General features: G+C 40.4%; 2 protein-coding genes across 2 annotated transcripts in view; one reads left to right on the forward strand and one right to left on the reverse strand.

The window, feature by feature from the left end:
• Positions 1 to 125, reverse strand: part of DBF4B (DBF4B-CDC7 kinase regulatory subunit) — a 31,418-nt gene extending 31,293 nt beyond the window's left edge. Inside the window, exon 1 of the mRNA XM_054593104.1 lies at positions 91 to 125. Coding sequence (XP_054449079.1) covers positions 91 to 125 — 35 coding nt within the window. The remainder of the gene's footprint in view (positions 1 to 90) is intronic.
• Positions 126 to 1,256: 1,131 nt separating this feature from the next.
• CCDC43 (coiled-coil domain containing 43) lies at positions 1,257 to 9,002 on the forward strand. Its single transcript, XM_054592941.1, has 5 exons — positions 1,257 to 1,531; positions 3,069 to 3,156; positions 4,489 to 4,624; positions 5,917 to 5,975; positions 7,257 to 9,002. The coding sequence occupies exons 1-5, from the start codon at positions 1,328 to 1,330 to the stop codon at positions 7,442 to 7,444; spliced, it is 675 nt and encodes a 224-aa protein (XP_054448916.1). The 5' UTR covers positions 1,257 to 1,327; the 3' UTR covers positions 7,445 to 9,002.
• The last annotated feature ends 1,101 nt before the right edge of the window (positions 9,003 to 10,103 follow it).

Here is a 10,103-nt window from a genome sequence, read left to right on the forward strand (position 1 = left end):
TGGAGGCCGCCTGAAAAACTTTTGTACACAGCTCCGTGCATCTGGATCTGCTTCCTTTCTCTTCCAGTCTTTTAGCTTAAAAACTCTTACTTATTCTTCAAAAAAGTGTAAGCATCATCTCCCATCGCCAATAGGAAGCCTTTCTGGATCCCTCACTTTCACAGCTTCCAACTCCACTCCAACAGGCAAATTGAACCTAATCTGCTTCTACGTATCTTACTGCAACCTCTACTAGAAAAGGTTCCATTCACACATTTATCCCACTATATTGTCATTATTAGTTTAAACATGCCGGTTCCCACTGGACTGAAGAACATTTGACGGCAGAGATTTTTGATACCTATTTCTGTATTTTCATTGCCTACGAGCAATGGCATGCCGTGGATAATCAATAAATACTTAGTGAATGGAGTCACGCCACTGACTTGCCAACCTCCACTGTAGCTCAGGGAAAGCCAACCCAGGTTCTTGGGTAATCCTTTTCAGCCCAGAGCCAGGTGTTTTGCAGTTAGCAGAGGACCTGGCTGCTGTCCTCAAGCTCCTGCCTCTGGTGAGGTTCCCTGTTGCTGTGCATGTTTCCTTATTCAATTAGGTGGACAATAAAAGCATCTCCTTACAGGGTTGTTGGAAAAATTACAAGAGCTAATACATCAAAAACTCTTAGCACATTGTCTAGCAAAGGATAAAGAAGGCTCCTCAAAGATACACCTGTGTAATGTTGAATGAGTGGAGGAAACAACCTGAGATTGCCTGTTTACTTACTGAGCACCTACTACCTATGCGTTGGGTTGTGCGTTAAATACACCCTGCTAGGTGCAGAGAAGCAATCGCAACACATGGAGTGGTCTTAACACGGATGACAGGGAATCAGGGAAGGTTTCCGGAAATTGGAGTATTGTTAGGGGAGGAGCTCGGAAAGGTGAGTACTCCAGAGAGTGAGCAGGTTCCTGCTTGAAACCTGTGTGGGGGTGTGCACTGAAAGGGCAGCTCGATGAGGTGGGCCGAAGCGCTAGAATCCGAGTTGAGTTCCAGTCCTGTTTGGCTATTTGCCGCGTGACTTTGGCCACATTACTGAACCTCTCTGAACTTTCCCAACTGTAAAAAGAGTCGGCCAGGATTCTTGTGAGACCACGTGACCGAGCGGCTGCCAAGATGCGCTCAATTTAGAAGTTACAAATACCAAGCAGATTTATAAAGGTCTTCGGAGTTCTACGTCCTCGGCGCCTGGGCGTGAGTTTCCTCTCTGAGCTTGCGCAGTGGGTCCGCGGCGCAGCCCATCAGGCATTGCGGTAGGCGCCCTAGGGGCTGGCAGGACCCTGACCCCAAGATGGCGGCGCCCAGTGAAGTGGATGCACCTTCCTCTGGCGAAGCCGATGGCGGGGGCTGCAGCTTTGGATCGTGGCTAGATGGACGGTTGGAGGCACTGGGAGTGGACCGAGCTGTTTATGGTGCCTACATTCTGGGTGTTCTGCAGGAGGAGGAGGAAGAAGAGAAGCTGGACGCTCTGCAGGGTATTCTCTCTGCTTTTCTGGTGAGAAGCCTGAACTAATTTCTTCAGCCTCTTGCCAACCAGCCCCTGCCAATACTTTGTATCCTTGTTCCCCTACTCAGTGTCCTAGAGGATTAATGATCTCACTTGGGAGAGGAATACTCTTCTGAGTTCTGGGACGTGGGGAAGGGGAACCAGAAAGGTTGTAATGCATGGAGAGGAATGGCTTTCCCTTATTCTTGGGGAAAAGTCTCTCTCGGATACCTGTGGGTGAGTATTCTTCGAATGGCGTTGAAATATCTAAGTGAGAGTTTTATCATAAACTTCTAACGACCAATTTCATTCCCATCCGTTGACAGTGTTCAGAGGAGGGAATAAAGTGTTCTGGGATGTCTGTGTCCTTTAAGAGGCAGTGCCCAGGACTGTCCCATGACAAAAGCTTCTCGGTTCTATTTTGGAGGTAGGAGTCCAAAAAAGGTGAGCTCGCTTTAGAGGCCTTTTCATGCCTGGGCTGAACTGAAGCAAATATTGTGCTTTTTCCTTTGTAAGTATTTAGAAATACAGTAGTTGTTGTGTATGTATGTGTGTGGGGTCGAGTAGGAGTAAAAATAAGAGATCAGAGTTTTTAAGAAGAAAAATAAACTTAGCACTTAGTCTCCTAGAGTCAGAGTCAAGAATTCAGAAATGTGTACTTTAATCTGTGTTTAAGTAGTAAGTCACCAAATTGTCTGCTTTTCCTGGTCATCTTTGCTGCCTTCATTTCCACTAACACTTGGTGAAAGTGTAGTTTATTAATTGGGCACATTGTTGAAATATAACACTAGTGTAGCTGTCCCAGGACATCCTGGCAAGGGCCCCCATAGCGTGCTCTGGTGAGATTGACTTGTATTTGGGAAAGCCTTAACACAGCTTGTGATGCAGCTTACAAGTTTAGTGGAAATACAACACAGTGGAAAAAATTATTTTCCTTAGATCCTGACATTGTAGGATGTAGAGGGAAGAAGTAGGAGGCAAGCAATTTAGGTTAGTTTTTATTTTCAGCTAGGAAGTTTCTAAAGACTGAAAAAGAAGTTGAAGTAACTTAGGTACCCACTGGTACCAATTCCTTGACCTGCTTTTTTGATGGTGTCAGTATTTGGAACTATATGCCTCTTGATAAAGACGGGCATGAATTTGCCTTAGACTGTAACAGTCTCTTGGCATGAAAGGGATAAACTTTAGGGAACATACTGAGTTGAGTATATTGGCTAAAGAAGATTTCACTGAGAAGGGTTTTGACTTAGGTCATAGGTTTTTGCTCCAAAAAAATGAGGAAAACGGCCCTGAGTTGGTGGGAGTACTTTTCCCTGGATCTTGGCAGGATGGAGTAGGTGCCCTTGATCTAGCAGGTGTGGATTCTGGAACTCACACACAGGATCACTTCTGTGTCCAGAGCCTCAGAAGAGAAACATACTCTGTTCTGTGGCTCCCAAGCCCTCCTTGTGGTTTCTTCTCATCACCATCTGTGCTCTCTGCATAGGCTTTGTTAACATTGAGAGTTCTCTAGGAAATTAATTCATTGGTCTATTTTTCCAACCAGGAAGAAGATTCCCTCCTTAGCATCTGCAAGGAGATTGTGGAACGGTGGTCGGAAACTCAGAATGTTGTCACCAAAGTGAAAAGAGAAGGTAGAGTTGGAGTTCTGATGTCTAACCTCCATTGCCTTTTCCAATAACCTTTACTATACAGCTGTCAGGGAGTTTTTAGTTTTTTGTTTTTGTTTTTTGTTTTTTTTTTTGTCGAATGTTCATTTTCTCTATGATAATTTAAACTGGCAAACACCCAGCATCTTTAACTTTTTAACTGAATGTTGGTTTCCTTTTTCCTGTTCTACTTATTCACTTCAGCTGACCACAGTTATCTACATTGTGGTTTTTGCTTTTTTCTTTTTCATCCTCTTTCCACTGCCCCTTATAGATTTGTATTACAGGTATAGGGTCAACTATATTTTCTCACCTTCTGCCTTTTTTATATTCTCACTTTATAACAAATTGTAATTGGTCTTTTGCTTCATTCAGCCAAACCTTTTACCTTTTAAAATGAAAAAGAAGTAAGTGAATATACTCATCATTAGGATGCAGAAAACTCAAATCATTAAAGATTTGAATTTATTCTAAACTATCGACACTGATAGTTCTCAGTCTTGGCTGTTTTTTAGCATTATTTGATTTACTATTAAAAATGCTAATGCCTCGGCCACACCATGGATCAATTATGTAAATATCTTTGGGGTTGAGGCCCAGGTTTTGGCGAGGCCCAGGTGGCTCAGTTAGTTGGAGCATCGTCCTGTACACCAGAAGGTGTGGGTTCAATCCCTGGTCAGGGTGCATACAGGAAGCAACTGATTGATCTTTCTCTCTCTCTCTTTCAAGCCAATAAACATATCCTTGGGTGAGAATTGGAAAAAAAAACAAAACACAAAAAACAAAAGGAACCTCCCCCAGGTGATTCTAATGTGCAGCCAGGCATGAGAACCACTACCTGACACTATTGCCGCCCTCTTTGAGATTGGAGAATAGCTGATTTTTAAAAAATAATCTAAGACTTTCACCTGGCATAATTATCAACACGAAAGGGACCAGCTTAAGTTGATTCTAGATTCCTTCTTAGGTTTCTGGGTTGAGAGGGGAGAAAGCTGTATGTTTGGAGGTTTAATTTGCTACAGTTCTAATGCAGTGCTTTTCAACCTCTTTTTTTTAAAGCAGCGGAACTTCACTATATAAAACAAGTAAAAGCAGGGCTGCTCTGATTGAAGACGGATACAAGACCTAGAGCCTGGCCTGCATGGCCTTTCCTTGCCTTTCTCGTTGGTACCTCCTTTGAACCCCAGGGCTCTAAGGAGTCAGCAGATGCCATTGCCTTTACTCCAAACACTGCCTGGGTGGACTAGTGGTTCGGTGAGCTTGATTTTTCTCACATACAACCTTGTTATCCCTCTCTCCCCTTCCACTGCCTCCCAGATGAGGTACAGGCCATTGCTACCCTAATTGAGAAACAGGCACAGATTGTGGTGAAGCCCAGGATGGTGTCAGAAGAGGAGAAGCAGAGAAAAGCTGCCCTCCTGGCCCAGTATGCTGATGTGACAGATGAAGAGGAATATCCTTTTCAGAGTCTCAGCTCCATTTCCTGAGGCTCAAGCCAGAAGCATTTGCTGGTTTACAGTGAGCTTTGGGAAGTTGCCAATCCCCCTCTGCAGCTTAATTTTCTCTGAAATGGCAGTGACCTGTGGCCCTTTGTGGGTGTGAGGAATGAAGTTGGAATAGTTGAAACTGGACTTAACCATTAACCACTTTTCAGCACATAATCAAGAACGATCCTGAAAACTTCCGTATAAAACATAATGCCTTAATGGACCATTTACATTATGTTTTTAGAATATAAGGTATAGCTGTGATTCTTTACCTTTCTATGCAGTGCTGTGTCACATATAATGCATCTTTATATCCTTTCCCAGTTGATAAGGTAATTGATACAAATTAAGAGATGAACCAGTAATTAGAAACATTCATATAGTTAGCAGCAAAACCAGGCTTAGAACTAGGGTACTTTTGGGTGAAGGATTCCCAAATTTGGAGTTTTGTTTGAGTCTTTAAAAAAAAATATTCCAGTGACCAACCATGTAATTAAAAGTGAGACTGAACCACCAAATAACACCAGATAAATCTGGAATTTGAGTGGGGACTGTAAAAAAAAAGTGTTGCTGGTAGGAGCAGGTTTGGTTCCTTGTGACTTTGACATTTGTTTAAGAAATTCTTAGTATACTGAGCCCTCTTGAATAGAGTAGACATACCAGAAATGTCAGCTATCTAACCATGAGTGCAGGAAAGGATTCTTAGGAGCTTTTCGGCCAACTTTACTTCTAAGTTTTCCTCATGACTTTTCGTGCCAGGGTTGGCAGAGTTATGGTTCCAATTACAGACTCTCATTTCTTGGGCTCAAAAAGAGTGTTTTAAGCAGTAGTTCTTTGAGGGACTTGTTAAAATACAGATTGCTGGGCTTTACCTCCCAGAGGTTTCTGATGTAGTAGATCCAGGATGAGACTCAAGAATGTGCATTTCTAACATGTTCCCAGGGTGTTCTGGAATCCACACTTTGAGAACCAGTGTTGTAGAGGTCATCTCACCACCCCCGGGCTTCAGGTAATGTGGCGGTCCCCCAGTCCGGCTTCCCTTTCTTTTTAGCCTCCAGGAGGTAAGGATCTTTCAGAAGCTCTGGGCAATCTTCCCGATGCTGAGACTTAAAGATGACACTCCTGGGTTTACTGCCACATCCCTGACAGTGTCTATTCATTGTGCCTTTCCTACCCATCGATCTATTAAATGTTTTCCGATGTTGGGTTTGGATGCGCTAACTTTGTCTTCCGTCCGACTTTCCTTAACATCGCTTACCGAAGCAGATGAGAAGGATGATTCAGGCGCCACCACAATGAGCATTGGTTCTGACAAATGTATCCTTCTCTGTGTCCATCCCCATGTGCTTCTCCACAGAGTCCTCTGGAGGATAGGGGTTCTTTTGCTGTTATTGCTGCAGGCTCCTTTTACCTCCAGGAACTCATGTGAGGCCAGCATTGCAAGTCCCATTTCTAGGACAGCCCTGCGTGGCCAATTTAGTAAGAACTTTCCCCAAAGAAGACATGTTAACATGTACTGTAAAGGGGTTAGCTTGGAGGAAAGACTTCTAAGGGAAAATAAAAATCCGTACTCTGTATATATCACTGAGGTTTCCCAGCACTGTGGAGACAATTGAAATAGTACTGAAGTTTTGTTTTTTGTCCTCAAAGACGTTACAGTTTGTTGGAAAGAGAACACAAACACTAAATACTTTCAAGCTAAAAATACAGGGGTGGGCAAAAGTAGGTTTACAGTTGTTAGTACACAAGACAGTTTATTGTATTATTATTAATTATTATATTATTTGGATTACAACTGTGAATGTACATTTGCCCACCCCTGTATGGACAGACTGCGACACACATGCTGAGGAAAGTCCCTTTCAACAGAATCACTTAGGGGTAGCTTCCTAGAAAAAGTGGATTTAGAAATCCCCCTTCATAAAGGTGAGAAATATGGTGGATTATCTGGGGGAGATGGGAATTTCAGGAACATATTTTAAAGCACTGAAGCAGAAGAGAGTTATGTTTTAAGAGTAGAGAGGAGCTTATTTGGTAGTAACAGGTTATATTTTTAAAGTCTGAAGAAATGAGGTGAAGTTTTTGGCTGAGTATTTTTCTGACTGGCTAAACTTACTATTTGATAAATTCAGAGTTTGTTGTTACTAGAACATGGTTTCCTGAAAGCTTTAGTGATCTGGGTAAACAAATTGATATAGTAAGATTAAGCAAATTATTTTACTCTTTCAAGCATTTTAACAGTGCCAAGTACCTAAAAATTTTGCCAGTTACATGAATACTCTGTTCACTAAAGCTAGGATAGCTACTCCAACAATATTCTACCATTGAATGATATAAACACTTACTCTAGAATGAAGTTTTATTTTCATATTTAGACAAGTCTGAATGAGATTTTTATTCTGAGAGTTAATTTTTAACTTGTATAATGGTAGTTTTAAGATTTCCCATTAGACCAAAGATAAACAAGGATTTTTTTTTTTTTAAATTAGGAATAGATAGAGACTCAGCATGTAGAGATTGGACAGCAAGAATGAAGACAGAGAGCAGTAGCTGGGCCTGTGTGACTTACCTCTACCCCAGTCCCTTAACTCATTGTAGTTCTGTTCCGAAATACCAATGTGGAAGATGTCCTCAATGCCCGAAAACTGGAGCGAGACTTGCTTCGGGATGAGTCCCAAAGGAAGAAGGAACAGGACAAGCTGCAGAGGGAGAAGGACAAACTAGCCAAGCAGGAGCGCAAGGAGAAGGAAAAGAAAAGGACACAAAGAGGGGAACGAAAGCGATAACCTTGGTCAACCCTGTGCTTTCTCTTCGTGAACTGATCAAAGGGAGAAGTGGTTGTGCAAATGTGTATTTAGGAGAAATGAGAGAACATTGCAAAGTGGTTTCCCAAGGCATTTCCCTTTTAGTTTACGTGGTTAAACGGAAAATCACAAACACCTCTAATTACAAAATGTGCCATGTCTCTGTTGCGTGAGTAATCAAATTGTTGTAGTTGATACCTGTACCAAAGATCTGGAATGGGGGCAACCTTTATATTTTAGTACTGAAGTCCTGAGCTGCTTTTGGCCACTTCAAAAGTCTTCCCTCACCTTGGATAAACAGGAATATTCTGAAGGAACAGTCTCATGAGCACTCCTTCCCTGAGATGAAATGAGGAGTGTAAATTGCTTCAGAAGTACTATTCACCCCTAAATGTATTGTTTTAAGACTCAAATAGAAAGTGAATGAAGAGCCCTACCTGGATCCAGATTCTATGTTACATGGCAACACACTAGGAAACTGAGAAGTTATTTGATGGATATTGTAGATTTGAGAACTTCAAAAAAAAAAAAAAAAATCAGCCTATGGGAGGAAAGGAAGTATCTTTTTAACATAGAGATAGTTACATTTTTCCTTATTTAGGATGGGATTTTAAGAAGGATGTGTCAGTATTGTGTGCAAGGATATCACTGTTAGATTCCTCTGATTGCTAGTAGAGATTTTAATCCTTGTTTGCCCCAAAACATTAAGTATAAAGACCTGATAATTACAGGTTTAGAGAAAGTGGAGAAACCACCTTTTAAGGAAGAAACACTGGAAATCTCTGCTAACACAAAGATATTTAAGAGTGTACATAGTAGGTGCTCAACAAATTGAATGGGTGAGTGAATGGGAAATTTGCTTGGGAGAGTCAAAAGTGAGCAGGAACTCTCCATTTCTACCTTTGTTACAAGTACATTCAATTTTTAAATAAGTCCTTTTCTTCAGGCAGCAGACTGTCAAGAAGCCTGAAGAGAGCAATTTCTCCGACAAGATAAAGTTGATATTTTATACCAGGGGTCAGGAAATTACTGCCTGAAAGACAAACATGACCCAGTCTGTTTTTATGTGGTACAAGCTAACAATGAATTTTACGTTTTTAATGGATTGTTAAAGATCATGACAGAGACCTTATATGGCTTGTAAAGCCTAAAATATTTATTACCTGGCCCTTTGGAGAAAAAGTTTGCTGACCTCTGTTTTATACCATTGAGATTAACAAAAGTTTTAACCTTTGTGCAGAAGGTGAAAAGAAGCATGGTTAAGGAAAAAAATGTGTTACCTCTATACACTCCTATAACCGTGGCATTGGCAAAATTTTAAACAAAACCACCTTTTTAAAAAATAAACTATTTAAATCAGTGTCTTCTGATTTACTTTGATTCCTTCTAGTTACCTATGGAAATGAATTATATGTGGAGAGTTGCTTAGCAATGTGTTGAATTTTACTTTATGCTTTGTTTCGCTTAGCCCTAATAATCTCTTCTACCAGTAGAACTTCTTCCTGAAATCCATAAATTGCCTGCCTCAGTTTTCCTTTCTGTGAGGTTGAGTATTAGATTAGAAAGATTACCTTGTTTTTTGGAAAGTCAGTAAATTGGTTTTGAAGTATCGTTGGAGTCTTAGAGTTTTATTATGTGGCTGTAGCAATAGTCTGTGTCTATAGATAGCATATGAGAGAGTATTTTAATTTAGTAAAATCCTTATTAGGATTTTTAGTTTATTCTCACCTGATTTGGGTCTCTGAAGCAGAGTTGGGTTATATCCATGGACCCCTGAAGAGTGCTTGTTTTAATCTGCTATAACAGTCAAATTTTTCTTCTGGGACTCTATTATGTGTGTTAAGTGCACACTTGAGTTAGTGTTTAAGCAGAAAAAAGAATCAACTAATTAGGCTTTGAGAAAGGTTATTTACTTAATTCAGGTGCTACTAAATCCTTTTCATCTAAAATGTTCAATACTGCAAAGGGCAAATTTTAAACAACCATATCACACATGGTATAATTGATACTTTAGGCCAAACTTGAGATTTCAGTCATAACATTAATTCCCAACCTAAAACTTTACAGGAACAGGTTATTCAAATGGGAAGAACATTGATAAATTCAAGGTAGTTTTCAACCACTTTTACATAAAGTGCTTTTTATTTTTTGGAGTACGCCAAATTATTTTGGATTAGAAATGATGGAAGCATTAGTTTTATCAGTTTCACTTCAAGTCTTGTGTGATGTTAAGTTTATATTGTTTTCATAGGTTGTAATTCAGAAGTACAATACATAAGAACCACCCATTAGAGTGTATTCTGTAGAAAGGGACAACCAACTGACTGGAGAATTATGTACAGGGTGACACAATTAACAATTTCAAAGAATTTCTGTGTTTGGTTTTTGTTGTGTTTGGTTTTTGTTGATGGACTAATATTTCATTTCTGACCACTGTCATGTAAAAGCTTCCCCAGAATTTTTACCCTAGCTTGCCTGGATTAGCATAAAGGCAGAGAAAATTCATTTTTGAAGGAGTAAGTTTAGATCCAAGGATATCTGGCACTGTTTTGTCCACCAATGTTGTTATGTGTTAATGAAATGTAAAACTCAGCACCAGTTTTTATCAGTTAAATGAAATTTGATCGATTTTCTACCATGT

The sequence above is a fragment of the Pteronotus mesoamericanus genome, unplaced genomic scaffold (assembly GCF_021234165.1).
Source record: "Pteronotus mesoamericanus isolate MK-2021 breed Mesoamerican mustached bat unplaced genomic scaffold, CSHL_Meso_final scaffold_408, whole genome shotgun sequence".
NCBI classification, from domain to species: domain Eukaryota; kingdom Metazoa; phylum Chordata; class Mammalia; order Chiroptera; family Mormoopidae; genus Pteronotus; species Pteronotus mesoamericanus.